The sequence below is a fragment of the Oryctolagus cuniculus genome, chromosome 6 (assembly GCF_964237555.1).
Source record: "Oryctolagus cuniculus chromosome 6, mOryCun1.1, whole genome shotgun sequence".
In the NCBI taxonomy this organism is placed as follows: Eukaryota; Metazoa; Chordata; class Mammalia; order Lagomorpha; family Leporidae; genus Oryctolagus; species Oryctolagus cuniculus.
In genome coordinates, this window is record NC_091437.1 from 119,192,285 (window position 1) to 119,214,225 (window position 21,941).

The 21,941-nt window shown below is 40.7% G+C and overlaps 1 protein-coding gene across 9 annotated transcripts in view; it reads left to right on the forward strand.

Annotated features, from left to right (window-relative positions):
• Positions 1-21,941, forward strand: part of TMEM67 (transmembrane protein 67) — a 123,102-nt gene that overhangs the window by 1,355 nt on the left and 99,806 nt on the right. For 8 of the 9 annotated variants that reach the window (XR_011389224.1, XR_011389225.1, XR_011389226.1 and 5 more), the window contains exons 2-11: positions 798-886; positions 4,762-4,855; positions 10,641-10,740; positions 13,585-13,654; positions 13,752-13,826; positions 17,814-17,876; positions 20,097-20,251; positions 20,388-20,496; positions 21,179-21,265; positions 21,594-21,659. Coding sequence is in view for 2 of the 9 variants with exons in the window: in XM_070075288.1 (XP_069931389.1) it covers positions 798-886; positions 4,762-4,855; positions 10,641-10,740; positions 13,585-13,654; positions 13,752-13,826; positions 17,814-17,876; positions 20,097-20,251; positions 20,388-20,496; positions 21,179-21,265; positions 21,594-21,659 (908 nt within the window). In the remaining 7 variants the exon portion in view is untranslated. The remainder of the gene's footprint in view (positions 1-797; positions 887-4,761; positions 4,856-10,640; positions 10,741-13,584; positions 13,655-13,751; positions 13,827-17,813; positions 17,877-20,096; positions 20,252-20,387; positions 20,497-21,178; positions 21,266-21,593; positions 21,660-21,941) is intronic. The other variant, XM_070075289.1, reaches the window with a different exon arrangement.

Here is a 21,941-nt window from a genome sequence, read left to right on the forward strand (position 1 = left end):
TCTGTGGGCTTTTGGGGGTGAAGTAGCAGGTGGAAGATATATCTCTGTTCCTTTCCCTCTGCTATTCTGCCTTTCAGATAAGTTTTTCAAAAATATGAATGATAAAGTATTTCAGACTCTACATATTACTTTCATAATTATGAATCAAACTACTGTGTGTGCTATACTACAAAGACTCCTATAGCTACTGTTTCTACTTAATGGCTCCTTAGAGAATGCTTTTCTTTCTTATCTAATAAGAAAATAGTGCTCGTCTTATAATTTTTGCTGTCTGTACAGTGGGAAATAGTAATTTATTTGAATTAAGGTAACTTTACAAATAAAATGCTGGTTAAGTAAATTTGAATTCATTAAATATATGTGTATGGTTTAGAAACAAGAAATGTGAAATTTCCCACAGCAGTTAAATAGTCGAATAATTCAGTAGTTTAATTAGACTTGCACTTAACATGGTAGCAATACAGTGCTAACTGTGTGCTGTAGACTCTTCTCAGATCTTTTCATATGATTACTCATACTAACCCTAGAAGGTAGCTACTGCTGTTTTCTCCATTTAACTGAAGAGGAATGCAAGGCACAGAGACACTCGGTAACTTGCCCAAGTTTACTCAGTTAAGTAGAACTCAGGTTGGAATCTGAGGAATATGTTTCTGGATTTGAACCCACGCAGTACTGATTTTGGTGTCTTGCCATTAACCACTATGCTACTTCTGCAAATCTTAAGAATTGTTAAAATTTTCCTGTCTTTGAGCTTAATTTTCAGTTGTTAGTGACAAAATTGGTTCTTTTCCCTTTAGGTACTTCATGTGTGTGTCTACCAGGATTTCAGATGATCTCTAATAATGGAGGATCTGCTGTTATTTGTAAAAAGTGCCCGGAGAACATGGTATGGGGAATTTATTTTAAAATAACTTTACTGTAAAAGTAATAAATTCAGTGCTTTTATTTTTCATACTACAATTTAATGTTTAATGCTTACTCACAAACTTTAAAATTACTGTACTAAATTTACTTTTACCAGAGAAAATTTTGGGAGATCAATGAAATTTCATGTAAACACAGAAAAAGAGAAAAGTAGTTCTTTTTAATCTGAAATACAAAAAACCACAAAGCCATAAAAATTTGCTTCTTTTATTTTGCCTCATAGAATAGTTTGATAATAAATTAAAATTGATTACTAATACACATATGAAGATGCTGCCAAAAGTTCATGGAAGCCGGCACCGCGGCTCACTAGGCTAATCCTCCACCTAGCGGCGCCGGCACACGGGTTCTAATCCCGGTTGGGGCGCCGGATTCTGTCCCGGTTGCCCCTCTTCCAGGCCAGCTCTCTGCTGTGGCCAGGGAGTGCAGTGGAGGATGGCTCAAGTGCTTGGGCCCTGCACCCCATGGGAGACCAGGAAAAGCACCTGGCTCCTGGCTCCTGCCATTGGATCAGCGCGGTGCGCCGGCCGCAGCGCACTGGCTGCGGCGGCCGTTGGTGGGTGAACCAACGGCAAAGGAAGACCTTTCTCTCTGTCTCTCTCTCTCATTGTCCACTCTGCCTGTCAAAAAAAAAAAAAAAAAAAAGTTCATGGAAAATGGAATTAAAAGTTAATTTTATCTTGGGGCAATAAATCTGATATCCCTCTATAGTTTTTTTTTATTTCCTTGAACTTTTATATAGTATGACTGGTACAGATTGAGTTCAGTGTCTTCTCTGGGCCAGCAGTTTTATGTAATGACTTATGTTCATAAGGATATCTAAAGTAAGAAGTTCATGAAGCATCAGTTGCATCAGTAAATAGGTTAATTAATATTTGTTGCTATTAGTCATTATATAAACATTTTTGGAAAATTAACAAATTAATAGTTACTATATATGTTATTTCTTGACTAATAGAAATATATTTCTCAGCCATTTTGGATAATTTCTGTGTGACTTTTCTGACTTTTATAATAGTATTTCTTCTCATTGTCATATAAAAACTGTTAAATCTGGGAATTTATAAAGTTACCAGTTACTCTAATTTATGGCTATTACTTATAGTCCGATTACAGTTTTGATATTATGTTTTTGTATGTATTGATCCTAGCTGAATTGCCAAGAATAAAAAGTAAAAAAAAAATGGGCCGGCGCCGCAGCTCACTAGGCTAATCCTAAATAAATAAATCCTAAATAATCCTAAATAAATAAATCTTTTTTTTTTTTTAAAGAAAGATTTATCTTCCAGTTGCTGGTTTATTACCCAAAGGGCTGCCACAAGCACTTGAGCCAACTTCAGTTGCTTTCCCAGGGACATTAGCAGGGAGCTAGATCACAAGTGGATCAGCTGGAACTAGAATCAGGATGTCAGCTATTAAGTTTAGTTATATACATGCTATTGCTATGTTTTTTGCCTAGGTTTCTCCTAAATTATATAATAACCTCTATTTTGCGTGATATTCTTTATCCAAATCCTTTGATAGTACAAATTTTTTGATTCATTTTAGAGGCCGGCGTTGGGGTACAATAGGTTAAGCCACTGCCTGTGATGCTGGTATCCCATATGGACACCAGTTCATGTCCTGGCTGCTCTACTTCTAGTCCAGCTCCTTTATAATGCACCTGGGAAAGCATTGGAAGCTGGCCCAAGTACTTAGGCTACAGCTCCTGGATCCTGGCTTCAGTCTGGCCCAGCCCTGTCTGTTGTGGCTTGTTGGGGAGTAAACCAGCAGATGGAAGATCTCTGTCTCTTCCTCTCTCTCTAATTCTGCCTTTTTTTTTTTTTTTTTTTTTTGACAGGCAGAGTGGACAGTGAGAGAGAGAGACAGAGAGAAAGGTCTTCCTTTGCCGTTGGTTCACCCTCCAATGACCGCCGCTGCCGGCGCGCTGCGGCCGGTGCACCGCGCTGATCCGATGGCAGGAGCCAGGAGCCAGGTGCTTTTCCTGGTCTCCCATGGGGTGCAGGGCCCAAGCACCTGGGCCATCCTCCACTGCACTCCCTGGCCACAGCAGAGGGCTGGCCTGGAAGAGGGGCAACTGGGACAGAATCCGGCGCCCCGACCGGGACAAGAACCCGGTGTGCCGGCGCCGCTAGGTGGAGGATTAGCCTAGTGAGCCGCGGCGCCGGCCTAATTCTGCCTTTCAAATAAATAAAATATTTATTGACTCATTTGAAAGAGTTACAGAAACAGCGGGTGAGGCAAAGGGAGATCTTCCATTACCTGGTTCACTCCCCATTGGCCGTTGCAAGGGCCCCACCAGGCTGAAGCCAAAATTCTGGAACTCCATCCAGATCTCTCACATGGAGGGCAGGAGCCCAAGCACTTAGGCCATCTTCCACAGCTTTCCCAGGGACGCTAGCAAGGAGCTGGATCAGAAGTGGGACTGCTGGTGTCTCAGGCGTTGGCTTAACTATGCTACAACATTGGCCTCAATATTATGTATCTACATACCATAATATTCAAAAATTAAATTTTAAAAGTTAATGTATTTGGATTTTTTAAAAAGTAATTTTGGAACAGGTAAGACTAACTTATTAAACTGGCCTTCCATTTACTAAATTCTGTTAATATTTGTTGTATCCTAAGGTATTAATATTTGAAGTATCCAAAGGTACTTCAAAAAGTTCATGGAAAAATGTAATTAAAAGGTGTTTATTTTGCTGCAAAAAAATTTGGACTGCATACATATTTTTACCATAAAACACATTTTTCATGAACTTTTTGAAGATCTCTGTGTGGCTTTCAAAATTGTTTGGACCAAAATAAACATCCTTTAGTTCAGTTTTCTACAAACTTTTTAAGAATCTTCGTATTTGTAAATGGAAAAATTAAATGACAAAATTAATTATGAAAGAATCCTTTTGATTCTTTAGATCATGAAGAAGAACTATTACCAAAAATTGATCTCTTAATAGTATCTACATATATTAATATATAAATTAATTTTAGAAAATAAGTATGAATTAGCTATTCAGGGAATTTTTTTAAAGATTTATTTATTTATTTATTTATTTGAAACTCAGAGTTACACAGAGAGAGAAGGAGAGGCAGAAAGAGAGAGAGGTCTTCCATCCGCTGGTTCACTCCCCAATTGGCTGCAATGGCCAGAGCTGTGCCGATCCAAATTCAGGAGCCAGAGCTTCCTCCAGGTCTTCTCACGTCGATGCAGGGGCCCTAGGACTTGTGCCATCTTCTACTGCTTTCCCAGGCCATAGCAGAGAGCTGGATTGGAAGTGGAGCAGCCGGGTCTCGAACCAGCGCTTCAGGCCAGGGCTTTAACCCACTGCGCCATAGCACTGGCCTCAAGGAATTTTTTTTGAAGATTTATTTATCTATTTGAAAGGTAGAGATAGAGAAAGGGAGAGAGATCAAGAGATCTTCCATCTGCTGGTTCACTCCCCAAATGGCTTCACCCACCAGGGCTGGGCCAGGCTGAAGCCAGAAGCCAGGAGCTTTTTCCTTGTCTCCCACATGGATGCAGGGGCCCAAGCACTTATGCCATCTTCTACTGCTTTCTTAAGCACATTAGCAGGAAGCTGAATTGCAAGTGGTGGAACAGCAGGAACTTGAACCAGTGCCGATATGGGATGCCATCACCACAGGTGGAGGCTTAACACATCTATACCACCTCGCTGTCCCAGGGAATTCTTACACATCTCACACATGTATGGTGTTGAATATTCACTAAAAGTTACACTGTTGTGGCTTTTTGAACCTATATGATTAAGAAGAGGCAGTTCAGCTTAAAAGTGGAATAAAGTTCTTTTTTTTTTTTTTTTTTTTTTTTAAATTTAGAAAGGTGTTACTGAAGATGGCTGGAACTGCATTTCTTGTCCTAGTGGCTTAACTGCAGAAGGAAAATGCCACTGTCCCACTGGCCATATTTTAGGTAAGAATTAGATTGTTTATGAAATGGTAACAATGAATCTTCATATGTGTTTGTGTTTTTTGGTCTTTTTAACTTTATAAAGGAAAGGAATTTGTTTCAATTTTTAAAAAATTATTTTAATACAAAGAATCAATTGAAAGTAGTTCACACATACAATTCTAAGAATACAGTGATACTTTTCCTCCTTCTCTCATTCTTTCTAATTTTTGAGATAACATTTTTAATTTACATTACAGCTGTGTGTTTTTTAAGTATCAATTCATAATTTCTTGGATACTTTCTATTTTATTTATTTTTTTCAGGACTTATTTATTTATTTGAAAGGCAGAGTTACACAGAGAGAAAGATAAAGAGACAGCCAGAACTTCCATCCACTGATTCAGTCCCCAAATACCCAGATGTCCACAACAACCACGACTGGTCCAGGCCAAAGCCAGGAGCCAGAAACTCCAAACTGGTCTCCCTTATGGGTGGCAGAGGCCCAAATACTTGAGCCATCTTCTGCTTCCTTCCCAGGCACATTAGCAAGGAACTGGAATGGAATCAGAAGTATTCAATCAGGCATTATGATATGGCATACTGGCATCATAAGCAGCAGCCTAGCCACAACACTAGCCCCATGTTTGCTTTTTGAAAAGGACTTTAGGGCCGGCGCCGCAGCTCACTAGGCTAATCCTCCGCCTAGCGGCGCCGGCACACCGGGTTCTAGTCCCGGTTGGGGCGCCGGATTCTGTCCCGGTTGCCCCTCTTCCAGGCCAGCTCTCTGCTGTGGCCCGGGAGTGCAGTGGAGGATGGCCCAGGTGCTTGGGCCCTGCACCCCATGGGAGATCAGGAAAAGCACCTGGCTCCTGGCTCCTGCCATCGGATCAGCGCGGTGCGCTGGCCGCGGCGGCCATTGGAGGGTGAACCAACGGCAAAAGGAAGACCTTTCTCTCTGTCTCTCTCTCTCACTGTCCACTCTGCCTGTCAAAAAAAAAAAAAAAAAAAAAAGAAAAAAGAAAAGGACTTTAATTTAAATAGCTTGGTAATTAAAAGTATCTTGAGAAATTATTTTTGTACAAAATTTAATGTCAGTTAAGATGTTAACAGGCTTTTTAAAAAAATCTTTATAGGGGCCAGTGTTGTGGTGTAGCAGGTAAAGCTGCTGCCTGCAATGCCAGCATCCCATATGGGTGGCAGTTTGTGACTTTCTGATCCAGCTCCCTAGAAGATTGCCCAAGTCCTTGGGCCTCTGCACCCACATGGGAGACTGGGAAAAAACTCCTGATTCTTGGCATTGGATCAGCCCAGCTGTAGCCATTGCAGCCATTTGGGGAGTGAACCAGTGGATGGAAGACCTTTCTCTCTGCCTCTGCCTCTCTGTAACTCTGCCTTTCAGATAAATCAATCTTGATAAAAATATCTTTATGAAGTAGGATTGGATGGCTACTTCTTTATAAGATAAAATATATGCCTCAACTACTTAATCATGTTGGGGAAATTATAAGCATTCCTATGAATGACAGGACCTGGCAAAAATTGTAAACTATGTACTTAAGTAAGACAGAAAAAAAATCATCAGAAAGGAAAAAATGAAAAATCATTATTTGCAGATGATTTTATTTTATTTTATAGAAAACCCAAGGGAGTCACCAAACATTATTATGGTTTTAAAGATCCCAGATATAAAATTAATATGCAAAGAGTAGTAATCTTTCTATATAAAACTAACAGTCCTTTAGAAAATGTGATAAGCAAGCTAGCCATTGGGGCTCAGCAGGTTAAGACTCTACCTGCAGTGCCCGCATTCCATATGGTACCAGTTCTAGTCCTAGCTGTTCTACTTCCTGTCCAGCTCCCTGCTAACTTACCTGGGAAAGCAGTGGAAAATGGCCCAGGTACTTGGGCCCCTGCCACCCATGTGGCAGATTCAGATGGAGTTCCTAGTTCTTGGTTCAGCCTGGCCCAGTCCCAGCTGTTGCAACCTTTTGGGAAGTAAACCAACGGATGAAAGATCTCTTTCTCTGTCTCTCCTTCTGGCTCTCCTCCTCTCTATAACTCTGATTTTCAAATAAATAAATAATTTTTTAAAAATTTATTTTATTTATTTGAAAGAGTTACAGAGAGAAAGGAAGAGACACAGAGAGAGGTCTTCCGTCCACTGGTTCACTCCCCAAATGACCGCAACAGCTGGGGCTGACCCAGGCTGAAGGCAGAAACCAGGAGCTTCTTCTAGGTTTCCCACGTGGATGGAAGGGCCCAAGCCCTGGGGCCATCTTCTACTGCTTTCCCAGGTTCTTTAACAGGGAGCTGGAAGCTGGATTGGGAATGGAGAAGCTGGGACTCAAACCGGCACCCATATGGGATGCTGGCGCTACAGGCAGCAGCTTAACCCACTATGCCACAGCACTGGTCCAAAATAAATCTTTTTTTTTTTTTTTTTTGATTTTTTCTTTTTCTTTTTTTTTTTTTTTTTTTTTTTGACAGGCAGAGTGGACAGTGAGAGAGAGAGACAGAGAGAAAGGTCTTCCTTTTGCCGTTGGTTCACCCTCCAATGGCCGCCGCGGCCAGCGCACCGCGCTGATCCGGTGGCAGGAGCCAGGAGCCAGGTGCTTTTCCTGGTCTCCCATGGGGTGCAGGGCCCAACCACTTGGGCCATCCTCCACTGCACTCCCGGGCCACAGCAGAGAGCTGGCCTGGAAGAGGGGCAACCGGGACAGAATCCGGCGCCCCAACCGGGACTAGAACCCGGTGTGCCGGCGCCGCTAGGCGGAGGATTAGCCTAGTGAGCTGCGGCGCCGGCCCAAAATAAATCTTTTAAAAAAAGAAAATATATTGGGAGAAAGCATCCCATTTTCCAACCAAAAAAAAAGAAAAAATACTTAGGCATAAACTTCAGAAGAAATCTGCAAGATTGATACCTTAAGAAATTTTTGAACGCTTCTGAAAAGCACAAAAGCAAGCTTTAATAAATGAAAATAGATTTTTCATTTTTGGATTGGAAGATTAAATAAAAAGATGTTACCTCTCCCACTACTCTATACATTTAAACATGCCTTATAAATTTGACCAGGCCCTAAAGTTTGTCAGGAATAATATATGAAAAGCCAAGAAATTCTGTTAAAGAAAAGAAGTATGCTATGGTTCAGAGAGGATTTGGCTCTGGAACTCATGTAGGCGTTTAATTCAAAGTTGGGGGCTGGTGGTACTAGGAGAGAGGAGAGTATAGACTTTATCCAATTAAGATGCTTAATACATGGTAGAGGGTAAGAAGAAGCATGACATGATCATACTCAGGTTTTAAACGGTTTACCAGATTGTGCAGTTTACCCTAGGATTGGGCGTTGTGGCACAGTGGGTTATGCTGCTGCTTGGGACTCCTACATCCCTTATCAGAGTGCCAGGTTTGAGTCTCAGCTCCTCTGCTTCCTATCCAGCTTCCTGCTAATGCATCCTGAGGTGATGGCCCAAGTACTTGTGCTTCTGCTACCCATGTGGACACCCAGATGGAGTTCCAGGTTCCTGGCTTTGGCCTGGCTTAACCCTGCTTATTGTGGGCATTTGAGGAATGAAGCAGCAGATGGAAGATAGATAGGATAGATAATTAGATAGATAGATAGGTAGGTAATCACTTGTTCTATTTTCAAGTAAATAAAAAAGAATTAAACAGTAAAAGGCTTACTCTGTCTTTTGCATTGAGCATGAAAACAGCACTCTACGAAGGAAGCTGTTAGGAAAGCCCAAGTAATAGCTGGTGGTATTTGTGCCAATGATTTATTGTAGAGGTAGAGAAAATAATTCCATTTCTGAATATATTTTGAAGAGACACTTGAAAGGATTTGCAGATTTGTTTATTTGTTTTAATGTGAAACATGAGAAGAGAAGACACTGAGGACTGAGACTTAGGTAAATACATGGTTAAATGCAGTTACCATTTATTGAAGTAGGGACAACTGTAGGAGGAGAGAGTGTTTCCCCTTTATTTTTGTTAGTTATTTTTTTGTCACCATCCAAAAACTTAGTCATGGATAAGACTAAAGTCCTCTCTAACTGTTTTTTCCAATACTAATTCTTCTCAGCCCCAAAGTAATCCTTATCATTTTGGAGTGTGTATGTGTGTGTCCTTCCAGAATCTTCTTCTTTAAAAAAAGAATCTTACTTATTTGAAAGTCAGAGTTACAGATAGAGATAGGGACAGAGAGAGAGATCTTCTATCCGTAATTCACTCCCCAAATGGCCACAATGGCCGGTACTGTGCCAGGCTGATGCTAGAAGCCAGGAACTTCTTCCTGATCTCCCACGTGGGTGGCAGAAGCCCAAGCACTTAGATTATCCTCTGTTGCTTTCCCAGGCACATCAGTTAGGGAGCTGAATCAGAAGTGGACAGCTGGGACTTGAACTGGCACTTACATGGGAGGCTGGCACTGTGGGTGGTGACTTATGCTGCTGTTCCACAACGCCGACCCCCATTTTCTTCCTCTTTTATCATAAAGATCTACATTATAGTCACAGGAAATATAAGTGGTATTTTTACATAAATGTTTCGTACCCCCAGTATTGCTCTGTAGCATACTTTTTTCAGTTAACAACATAATCCTTTAGATTTACCTCTTGCAGTAAATTCTTTTCAGTCTGTTTACAGTATTTCACATTATGCATGTACCACTATTTTGCTGTTTTAGATATGTATTTAGGTTGTTTACTAACAAATCATGCTTCAGAGAATATATTCAAGAGCAAAGCCTTTCCTATTTACCCTAAAAAATATAGAAAGTAGTTTCAAGTCACCATAACAATAAATCAGTAATATTTTTTCCTCAGAGATTTTATTCCCTACCTATATAGTCCTGTCACACTGTGCTTCTATAACTTGGAGGATTTTTGGTAGTATCTATTAAAGTTTTAAATTCTCATACCCTACAATAATACAGTTTCACTTTTTGTATCTAAAGGCTTTGCTCTTCCATACTTTTTTTAAAGATTTACTTATTTATTTGAAAAACAGAGTGACAAAGAGGAAGAGTCAGAGAGAGAGATCTTCCATCCACTAGTACATTCCCCAAATGGCCATAATGACTGGAATTGGGCTGATCCAGAGCTAGGAGCCAGGAGTTTCTTCCAGGTCTCCCACACGGGTGCAGGGGCCCAAGCACTAGGGCCATCTTGTACTGCTTTTCCAGGCCATAGCAGAGAGCTGGATCAAAAGTGAAGCAGGCCGGCGCCGCGGCTCAATAGGCTAATCCTCCGCCTGCAGCGCCAGCACACCGGGTTCTAGTCCCTGTCGGTCGGAGTGCTGGATTCTGTCCCAGTCGCTCCTCTTCCTGTCCAGCTCTCTGCTATGGCCCAGGAGTGCAGTGGAGGATGGCCCAAAGTCCTTGGGCCCTGTACCTGCATGGGAGACCAGATGCACCTGGCTCCTGGCTTCGGATCAACGCGGTGCGCTGGCCGTAGCGCAGCGGCCATTGCAGGGTGAACCAATGGAAAAAGGAAGACCTTCCTCTCTGTCTCTCTCTCTCTCTCACTGTCTACTCTGCATGTCCAAAAAAAAAAAAAGTGAAGCAGCCGGGACTCGAACCAGCGCCCATATGGGATGCTGGCACTGCAGGCCATGGCTTTATCCACTAACACCACAGTGCTGGCCCCTCTTCCATACTTTATTATGAAGATGTGTGACATACCTTTGTGCAAAGAAAGTGTTTTGAGAATTTTTGGAATAATAATTACAAGTGGATTTTATTAAGTATTTTCTTAGTATATAGAAACTTGTATGTTCATTATGTCTTAACTTTGCTTCTAAATTGTTTAGTGGAAAGAGATGCTAATGGGACCTTGTTGTCTCAAGCAACTTGTGAGCGCTGTGATGAAAAGGAAGACTCCTTTATGGTTGCAAATGCTTTAGGAAACAGGTAAGTAGTACACTGGGAGTTGGCTTTGTTAATATTATCATATATTTACTTATAATTTGTAATTTTAGAAAGTATTTTCCTCTCACATTACTTGTTGCTCACAGTAACCTGACAGAGGTTAGAAGTAGACATTGGGCCGGCGCCGCGGCTCAATAGGCTAATCCTCCGCCTAGCGGTGCCGGCACACCGGGTTCTAGTCCCGGTCGGGGCACCAAATTCTGTCCCGGTTGCCCCTCTTCCAGGCCAGCTCTCTGCTGTGGCCCGGGAAGGCAGTGGAGGATGGTCCAAGTGCTTGGGCCCTGCACCCCATGGGAGACCAGAAGAAGCACCTGGCTCCTGCCTTCAGAGGTCGCAGCGCACCAGCCGTGGCGGCCATTGGAAGGTGAACCAATGGCAAAAAGGAAGACCTTTCTCTCTCTCTCTCTCTCTCTAACTATCCACTCTGTCTGTCAAAAACAACAACAACAAAAAAAGTAGACATTGACAGGTGAAGAAGCGAGGCCTGGAGCATGAGACAGAATACAGATCAAATCTTGGCTCAGTCTATTGGTTGTTTACCTTTGGATAGTTCAATAAGTCACAGTCCCATGTCTTTAGAATATACCACCTATTTACAGGCTGTGATGGCTCAGAAATCACATGCAAATTTCTTAGCTTAGTGCTATGTATTAATGGCTCCATAAAAGGTAGCTATGTTTTGTTGCTATGTAATTTGTACATAATTATGTGCCAAGTACTGTGCTAAAGTATGTATTTTAATGTTATACCAGAAAACATGTTAGTAACTGTTTACTAATTATAATACAGATACAGTGATTTATTTTTTTTAATAGATTTATTTATTTATTTGAAAGTCAGAGTTACACGGAGAGAGAAGGAGAGGCAGAGACAGAGAGAGACGTCCTCCATCCGCTGGTTCACTCCCCAGCTGGCCGCAACGGCGGGAGCTGTGTCAAACCCAAGCCAGGAGCCAGGAGTCCTCGGGTCTCCCACATGGGTACAGGGGACTTAGGCCATCCTCTGCTGCTCTCCCAGGCCACAGAGGGGAGCTGGATTGGAAGAAGAACAGCCGGGTCTCGAACCAGCGCCCATATGGGATGCTGGCACCCTAGGGGGCAGCTTTACCTACTACACCACAGCGCCAGCCCCAGATATAGTGATTTATAACACTATATTTTATGGCTTCCTGTTCCTCCTTTATGTATGTTTTTGTGCACTCCACACACATACTTCTACCTACACACTCCCTCTAATGTAAACACATTATACCTATTTTAGTTTCAATTTTTTTAGAAGCCTATGTGATAAATTTCTTCTAAGCACAGTTCTAAGTTTCCAAGTTTAATACAAAAAGTAGTTGAGAAGCTAATTCTGGGGATAGTTACTGTTGGGTCATCTTAGGTTGACCTGAGTTGCAAAATCCAGATATTGACTACTGGGCTCATCCCCAAGCTTACCCCTCTAATACTTCTCCAAGCCTAGTCTGAGTTTTATGCTATGCCCAGGCCCATTTCCTACATGTTCTCTCTTGCAAGTAATGAATACCCATATATACTCATCAGTGTCTCTGCTAATCCAATACCTTCCTTCCCTCTATCTCATTCATTAATGCAAAAAATGAAGTATTTTCATAAAATAAAGATGATAGCTCTATTTTTAAAATATCAGCTAAGGAGCCGGCGCCGCGGCTCACTAGGCTAATCCTCCGCCTTGCGGCGCCGGCACACCTGGTTCTAGTCCCGGTTGAGGCGCCGGTTCTGCCCCTCTTCCAGGCCAGCTCTCTGCTGTGGCCAGGGAGTGCAGTGGAGGATGGCCCAAGTGCTTGGGCCCTGCACCCCATGGGAGACCAGGAGAAGCACCTGGCTCCTGCCATCGGATCAGCGCGGTGCTCCGGCCGCGGCGGCCATTGGAGGGTGAACCAACGGCAAAGGAAGACCTTTCTCTCTGTCTCTCTCTCTCTCACTGTCCACTCTGCCTGTCAAAAATAAATAAAAAAATTAAAAAAAAATTATTAAAAAAAAAATATCAGCTAAGGGGCTGTGGTTGTGGTGTGGCAGGTTAAGCTGCCGCCTACAGTGCTGACATCCCATATAGGTGCCCAGTATGAGTCCCACCTGTTCACTCCCCATCCAGCTTCCTGCTAATGCTCCTGGGAATGCAGCAAAGGATGGCCCAAGTGCCTGGGCCTCTGCACCCATGTGGGAGACCTGGAAGAAGCTCTTAGCTCCTGGCTTTGGCCTGGCCTAGCCCTGACCATTGCGGCCATTTGGGGAGTGAACCCATGGATGGAAGACCTCTCTGTCTCTGTCTCTGTCTCTCTTTCTCTCTCTCTCTCTCTCTCTCTCTCTAATACTGCCTTTCAAATAAATAACTATGTCTTTTAAAAAACAAAATACTAGCTATAAGTTTGATGAGAAGATAATATTTTTCAGCCTGTGCTACTTTTTTGTTTTGTGACAGATAAAATAAAGCATATTTGATATAACTACTTGTAAATATTGACTTAGTTTCATATTTATGAATTTTGGCCTCTTTTTTGAGTGACTTATATATTCAGTATTATTTATTCTCTATATTCTGTGTAACTCAAAAATAGTCATCAGTGGTTGATTATCTTGATTACTTTGTCTTACATTTCCAAGAGTGATATAAATATATTCAGATGAGCATTATATTTTAATTTTATTTAAGTAATTGTTTAAATGAATGCATCTATTCTAATACAACAGTTAGGAAAACAAGTTCTTAATTAAATTAGTACAGCTTGCTATGCGCTGTGCTTAATTAAATCAGTAAAGTATAATCCTTTAACATTTTAAAAATTATTTCTGTTATATTGAACAGGTGTGTTCGATGTGAACCAACATTCATTAATACCAGCCGGTCCTGTGCATGTTCAGAACCTAACATTCTAGTAAGGCTAATCTAATCAATTAAGTTTATATTTTTTAATTCAATTGCATATTCATGTCCATAAACTAGATTTTTTTCTCCCCTGTCTATTTGTGAAGACAGGGGGATTGTGTTTCAGCAACACAAGGAATTTTCCTCCACGTATGATTTCAACTGCGCGTTATACAGAGCTCGTGAGTATGTTTTGATTTTTTTTTCATTATTAAAGAACTTTCTGTGTTTCTTCCTCTGGTAATTAATTTTGAACTAAAATGAGAAACATTTATGTGTAACTCACTGTAAAATAGAAATTACTGGGGCTGGCGTTGTGATGCAATGGGTTAAGCAACTGCTTGCAACCAGCACTGCTTATCAGAGTGCTGATTCTGATCCAGTTCCCTGCTAATATGCCTGGGAAGGCAGTGGAAGATGGCCCAAGTACTTGGGCCCCTACCACTCAATGTAGGAGACTAGGGCAAAATTACTGGCTCATGACTTTGGCCTGATCCAGTACTGGCTGTTGCAGGCATTTTGGGAGTGAATAGCCAATGGAAGATCTCTCTGTCTCTGTCTCTCCCTCTTTTTCTATCATTCTGCCTCTCAAATAAATAAGTCTTTTTATTTATTTATTTGAAAGAGTTACAGAGAGAGAGAGAGAGAGAGAGAGGTCTTCCATCCACTGATTCACCCCCTAAATGACCGCAACAGCCAGAGCTGTGCTGATTCAAAGCCAGGAGCTTCTTCCGGGTCTCCCACACAGGTGCAGGGGCCCAAGAACTTGGGCCATCCTCTACTGCTTTCCCAGGCCACAGCAGAGAGCAAGATTGGAAGTGGAACAGCCAGGACTTGAACCAGTACCCATATGTGATGCCGACACTGCAGGCTGCGGCTTTACTCGCTATGCCACAGCGCCGGCCCCATACACTCTCTTGTTTTCAATCCCAACCTTTTATTCTTAAATCTGTTCTATAAGTTAGTGTTTTTCCATTCCCTTTCCTAAAAGATGATCATAGTGAACTAGCATCTTGGCTTATTGTTTTTCACAACTTTTATTTTGAAAAATTTTGAAATTGCAGAAAAGTTCAAAGAAGAAGACAGTGACTATACATGTGTCTTTTACTTAGGTTATTCAATTTTTGTTTTGCCACATTTGCTTTATCTTTTTAAATACATACACACACATAGATGTTTTTCCTCCTGAGCTATTTCAAAACAAGTTACAGACATGACATTTCATTTCACATACTTTAGTGTATACTTAAGAGCAAGACATTTACCTAACATCACAGCCAAGAAGTTAAAATTAGTATAATAGAATGGTCTGTTATATGTTCATATCTAAATATCCCCAATCGTTTCAATAGTATCCTTTATTCCACTTCCCCTATTTGGAGGGGAAGGAATTCAAGATCCAATCAAGGATCCTACATTGCAGTTAGTCCTTTTAAGTCTCTTCTCCCGTAATGTAAAGGTCATACCTGTTCCATTTTGCTTTTGTGGGTTTGGTTTATTTCTTTTCTGGATTTTTCTGACTGTCTTCGCATGATGAGACTCAGTGAAACATCCTTTTACAAGAATCTTACACAAATATATCTCACTGTTGTCCAGTTATTGGTGGTACTTGGTCACAGTTGTATCTGCCACTCTGTGGCAGATTAAGTAAATTAATGAATTAGTCTGAGACTGTGTAATTGGAGAATTGGAGACTATGTAAATAACCATTGATGAACTTTGCCTTAATTATTAAACGTGTCATTTCTAATGATTCCATAATTCTGTTATTTCCTCTACATTGACTGGTAAACCTTCTTTCTGTGCTTTTTCTTTTTAGGATTTACTGTGATCTCATGGAATCTTTAATGTGTTATAAACAGTTACTGGTATTCTTTTCAAAGCTAACACGTACCAAATTTAAACTTCCCTGTAAGATCGCTCCTGTGTTGTTATGACATAGCTCCATAGGCTTTAGGCACTTCCATGTTTTTTTAATACCGTATTTGAGGCTTACCTTGTATAATTGATAATTTTTTAAAAGATTACAGAGAGAGATAGAGACAGAGTGTGAAAGACGTCTTCCATCTGCTGGTTCACTCCTTAAATGGCCACAATGGCCAGAGCTGAGCTTATCAGGAACCAGGAGCTGCTTCTGGGTCTCCCATGTCAGTGCAGGGGCCCAAGGACTTGGGCCATCCTCCACTGCTTGCCCAGGCGCATTAGCAGGGAGCTGGATTGGAAATGGAGCAGCCAGGACTTGAACCGGCGCCCATAAGAGACGCTGGTGCTGTGGGCTTGTTTTCTTTTTCTTTTTTTTTTTTTTTTTTTGCCAGCAGGGAGTGGTTTTAACATGCTGCGCCACAGAGCCAGCCCTGATAACTTTTTGTTGTTGTTTAAGATTTATTTATTTATCTGAAAGGCAGAGTTACAGAGAGACAGAGGCAGAGAGAGAGAGAGGTCTTCCATCCACTGGTTCACTCCCCAGATAGTCGCAACAGCTGGAGCTGCACTGATCCGAAGCCAGGAACCAGGAGCTTCTTCCAGGTCTCCCACATGGGTGCAGGAGCCCAAGGACTTGGGCCATCTTTTACTGCTTTCCCAGGCCATAGCAGAGAGCTAGATCGGAAGTGGAGCAGCCAGGTCTCAAACCGGTGCCCATATGGGATGCCTGCACTGCAGGTGGAGGCTTTACCCTCCATGCCACAGCCCAGGCCCCTGCTCTGATAATTTTAATAGTTATGTGTTAATCTAGTTTATGCACTGAAATTTATATAATTGTACTTCCTGTGAATATTTAAGTTTTTAATTGTTAATAACATGGTTGCCAACGATCTTGTGCATAAGAATGTATTTTACTATATGTAGGAATTATTGCATTAAGATAAATTTCCTAAATGTTTCTAAAGTCCTGGGTTAGAGTATGTGGGTATTACTTTGTGAAAGGATCATGCAGCTCCTGTGCTATCACTGGCACTGTATGTGGCTCCATTTTACATGCATTTGCTGGTATTGTTGTCTCTGCTTCCCAGTTTTCGCTTTCCCAGTTGTATGTGTGTGTGTGTGTGTCCTTCAATCTTTCTCTAAGATTTATTTTTATTTATTTGAAAGAGAGACGGAAAGAGAGAGAGAGAGACAGAAACAGAGAGAGAGAGAGAGAGAGAGAGAGAGAGATCTTCCGTCCTCTGGTTCAGTCCCCACATGCCTGCAACAACCAGGTCTAGACCAGGCAGAAGCCAGGAGCCAGGAACTCCATCCTGGTCTCCCAGGCATGTTAGCAGGAAGGTGAGTCATAAGCGCAGTAGAGTAGCCAGGGCTCAAACTGGCCCTCATATGAGATGGGGTATCCCAGGCAGCAACTTCCCCACTGTGCCACAGTGCATGCCCCCTTCAACCTTTTTCTATGTGTATATTTTTTTTTACAAATGAGAGGTTTTGCTCATTGAAGAGATGAAAATAGTACCTCATCATTTTGCTTTAGATTTCTTTGTTAGCTGTGGTGCCATGCACCATGTAGTTTGGTAATATGGTAATGTCTACTCTGTCTTTGTACAGTCAGCTTAGTCTGAATGATGCTTCTCAGTGTCTCGTTTTTTTAACAAGACATATAGATAAGCTTTAAAACAGTGGTTCTTAGGAGAGGTTTGTATATATAGCTTTCAAAACTCATGTACGCTTTGATCTCATCTAGAGATTCTGAGTTACTTTCACTTGGAATGAAGCCAGTTATTTTCTATGTTTAGAAAATTCCACAAGAGATTCTATGCACTGCTTTGGAGATTTCAAATCATTCTTCAAATTTCTGTTTATTGTCAATTTAATGCCATATTCATAATATTCTAAATCAGCAAATGCTAACATCTCAGTACACTGTCAAAATCTACTACTTTTCTTTTTTTTTTTTTTTTTTTTGCCACTGCATTTCTTGTATTAGTGAAATGAGCATAGGTTTTTTGGATAATGGATACATTCTAATTTTTGACTACATGTCATTATTTTTAATACAGTGTATTTGCAATAAATGATATTAGATACAAGTACTTTTTATATTCTCATTAGAATCTATTTTTCCACTAACTTTGAGAAAGTGACATTAGTCATTTCCCATTCAACAACATATATATTTATATATAATGGTGTGGTGTTTAGGAATCTTCATTTGAACTTAAAATTCATCTCTTTGTTTATAGGGCATTTCTTTAACTTCAGAGTGGTTTGCAAAGTACTTGCAATCATCAGCAGCTGCATGTTGTGTAAGTTAAATTTTTTAAAAATATTTTATTTTGAAGAATTAAGTTTGTCTTCTGAATAGATATGTCTTCATGGCCATAGTCTGCAAGAACAAATCTTTTCTAGTGGATTGAAAGAGACTACATAAAGAAAATATCATTCCGTATATTAAATTGAATTTATACAGGCTTATTCTACTGGGATTGATTGGGAGGGGAAACTGTTTGTCATTTAATAAATGTTTATTGATGACCTCCTGTGGATCAGGGCCTGTTCTCAGACAAGGTTAAATATTTCAGAAAAAGAAAAAAATCGCTCTTGAAGTTTTAGTCTTTGTGAATGTCAGGTTATACTAAGTGCTATGAAGGTAATAATTCAGGGTAAGTAATACAGAGAGTAGGGGGTACTATGTCGTGTAGGATGGTCAGGACAGGCACTTCTCAAAGGGGGATATTTGAGCAAAGAAGTGGGAGTGAACCATGTGCATATGTAGGGGAAGAGTATTCTAAACAGAGAGCACAGCAAGAATAGAGACCCCAAAGCACTTCACTAAAGAAGCAGAGTAGGCAGGGAAAGTGGAAGGGAAATGAGATCAGAATGTAGGAAGTGATTGTTAAGCCGGCGCCGCAGCTCAACAGGCTAATCCTCCGCCTAGCAGCACCAGCACACCGGGTTCTAGTCCAGGTCGGGGTGCCGGATTCTGTTCCAGTTGCCCCTCTTCCAGGCCAGCTCTCTGCTATGGCCCAGGAATCCAGTGGAGGATGGCCCAAGTGCTTGGGCCCTGCACCCGACAGGAGACCAGGATAAGCACCTGGCTCCTGCCTTTGGATCAGCGCGGTGCACCGGCTGCAGCTTGCCGGCCACGGCGGCCATTGGAGGGTGAACCAACGGTAAAGAAAGACCTTTCTCTCTGTCTCTCTCTCTCACTGTCCACTCTGCCTGTAAAAAAAAAAAAAAAAAAAAAAAAAAAGGAAGTGATTGTTGCAAGGACCTGGGGTTTGCTCAAAGGGAAATAGAAGAATTCTGTGCAAAGACATGATCTTATTTTGGGTTTTGAAAGGATCACCATAGCCTAGAATACAGAGTTTGTTGGAGCAAGGACAGAATAAAGGAAAATTGTTTAGGGGAATAGTACAGTAATCCAAGTGATAGATACTAGGTGTGCAGACAAGACTGCTACCCTAGAAATAGAAATGGGAGGCTGGCCTTGTAGTACAATGGGCTAAGCCACCACTTGTGATGCTAACATCTCAAATTGAAGCGCTAGTTCGTGTCCTAGTTGCTCCCCTTCTGATCTAGCCCCTGCTAATACAGCTGGGAAGGCAGCTGAGGATAGCTCAAGTACTTGCATCCCTGCCAACCATATGGGAGACCACTATAGAGTTCCTGGCTCAGCACTGGTATTGTGACCATATAGGGAGTGAACCACAGCTGGAAGATAGCATGTGTACTCACTGGCTCTCTTTCTTTCTCTCTTTCCTATCTTGTCGCTTCCTCTCCCTGTCCTTGGAGACAAATTACTTAAAATGGGTTAGATGTATAAGATCTAATATATAAGCATTGTTCTTTCAAATGTTAATATTTTGTTTAATAATTTATTTTTTTTTTATTTTTTTTTTTTTTTATTTTTTGACAGGCAGAGTGGACAGTGAGAGAGAGAGACAGAGAGAAAGCTCTTCCTTTTGCCGTTGGTTCACCCTCCAATGGCCGCCGCGGCTGGCGCGCTGCGGCCGGCGCACCGCGCTGATCCGATGGCAGGAGCCAGGTGCTTCTCCTGGTCTCCCATGGGGTGCAGGGCCCAAGCACTTGGGCCATCCTCCACTGCACTCCCTGGCCACAGCAGAGAGCTGGCCTGGAAGAGGGGCAACCGGGACAGAATCCGGCGCCCCGACCGTGACTAGAACCCGGTATGCCGGCACTGCTAGGCAGAGGATTAGCCTAGTGAGCCGCGGCGCCGGCCCTTGTTTAGTAATTTTTAAAAATATCATGCTATAAGTTTTTTACTTAGTTCTTTCGTCTTTGTATTTTAGCCTAAATTTTATAATTATGACGTACATATTATTTGTTTTCCCATATGGAAAGTTTCTTTTCTGTTAAAGCTAGAGGAAAGATATTAAAGAACAAAAGAATTTTAATTTAAAAGAATTAGAATGAATCATATTCAAATGATGCATAATTTTTTTTATTTCAAATTTGCTTAGTCTGTTAAGGTCATATTACATTTCTTTGCTATTGTTTAATAGGTGTATGCCAATCTAACATCTTGCCAAACTCTTGGAAATATGTGTGTAATGAACATGAATTCTTACGACTCTGCTACATTTGATGCATGTCGACTGTTTCAGTTTGTTTTTGAAAATACTGCAGCACTCGGCACTGTTCATTCTATTTCATTTTGGTAAGGAAATGATTTTTACTGATGAAATGTCATTTTGATTGATAAAATGCCATATTAACCCAACTCAGTGCATTATTTTCAAAAATGCTAATAAATGACTCTTCAAAGTTATTAAAACAATTGTAATTATTTATAGGAGACAGAACCTTCCATGGCTGTTTTATGGAGATCAGCTAGGATTAGCACCTCAAGTACTCACTACTACACCACTTCCTACAAATTTCAGTTTTAAAGGACAAAACCAGGTACAACTTATTATATCTTTAGAGAATTAACTACATTTTAATTTACAATTTTAAAAGGTAATGATGTTATTAGTCACAGTTGTTGGTAGGTTATTCTTAAAAATTTAGTTACTAAACTAGATAAAGATTTCAGCTACACATAGGAACTAGAGTTCAGCTGTCCTAAGTACATGGATACCTCAGGATGAAATAAATGCAATAAGTGGTACTTGTGGGATTAGGAAAAACAGTTTTCCTCATCGAGTGCAAAACAATCTCTGCCCTTCTGCACTTCCACATTTTGAAGAAGTGCCTCCAAGATGGATTGGGGCTCTGTGTCATTTCCCAGCACTCACAGGTCCAAATTTCCACCTCTACCTTGTGGCCTTCCAGAGGAAAGAATGAAAGTATTCTCCTGCCCACGCCTCCATTTAACAATTTTAAACAATTATCTATCACTAGTGCTCCCTTTCAGTTTCTACGATATCATTTGCATGCAAAAAACCAGTTCAATTCTCTTATGTATCTACATTTAATCATATAATTGATTAGAATAATTTAAACTCAAACTAGCAGTGAGTGAATTTTTCAGCAAAAGAGATCAGTCAAAAATGAGACAGGCTCAGTCAACAATGAACATTCATTTATCGCCTTATTGTTTTCAGAATATTTGACATTTAATTCTTGTTTTTCCTTTAATCAGGATACAAAACTGAAGTTTGTTGCTGCTTCCTATGATATAAGAGGAAATTTTCTCCAGTGGCAATCTTTAGAAGGAGGTGTTTTACAGGTGAGCTAGATTCTAGTTCAAGTATAACTGATGTTCCTTATTTCTGCCTGTGGCAAAGACAAAAGGAGAAGACTGGATTATTGCTTGAAGAAAGCATCAGTTACATACTGCAGTTGCTTTCTTTCTAGTGCTTTAAATTGGTATTCTTAAACTGCTATAAATTATTACCTTAATTTATAAGAAAGATGATCCCTTAACTTTTCATACCTTTGATAACATTAAATGGGCTTTATATACAGCATATATCCTTGTTGGGGCGTGAAACCTTTTGACTATGTTCAAAGAAAAGGTCTGAGAGATATTTACTAGTTGTATTATTTTGCTGTAGCTTTGTCCAGATACAGAGGCAAGACTAAATGCCGCCTATTCTTTTGGAACAACCTATCAACAAAATGTAAGTTTGAATTTTATCAGGCAGTCTATATTTTAGCTTTGTTTTCATCAAAATCCTACATCAGCAATAATTGTAATAAAATTTGAATTTTTGAAATTAAAGATAATTTTGATAGTAGTGAATAATTTTAATACAGCTTTCACAATCTAAGCACAAAAATTTTAATGCAATCAGCATGAAAGTATCAAACTTCCTTGAATGTTAAATTTTCTTTCTTTTTTTTTTAAAAGATTTATTTATTGATTTGAAACTCAGAATTACACAGAGAGAGGAGAGAGAGAG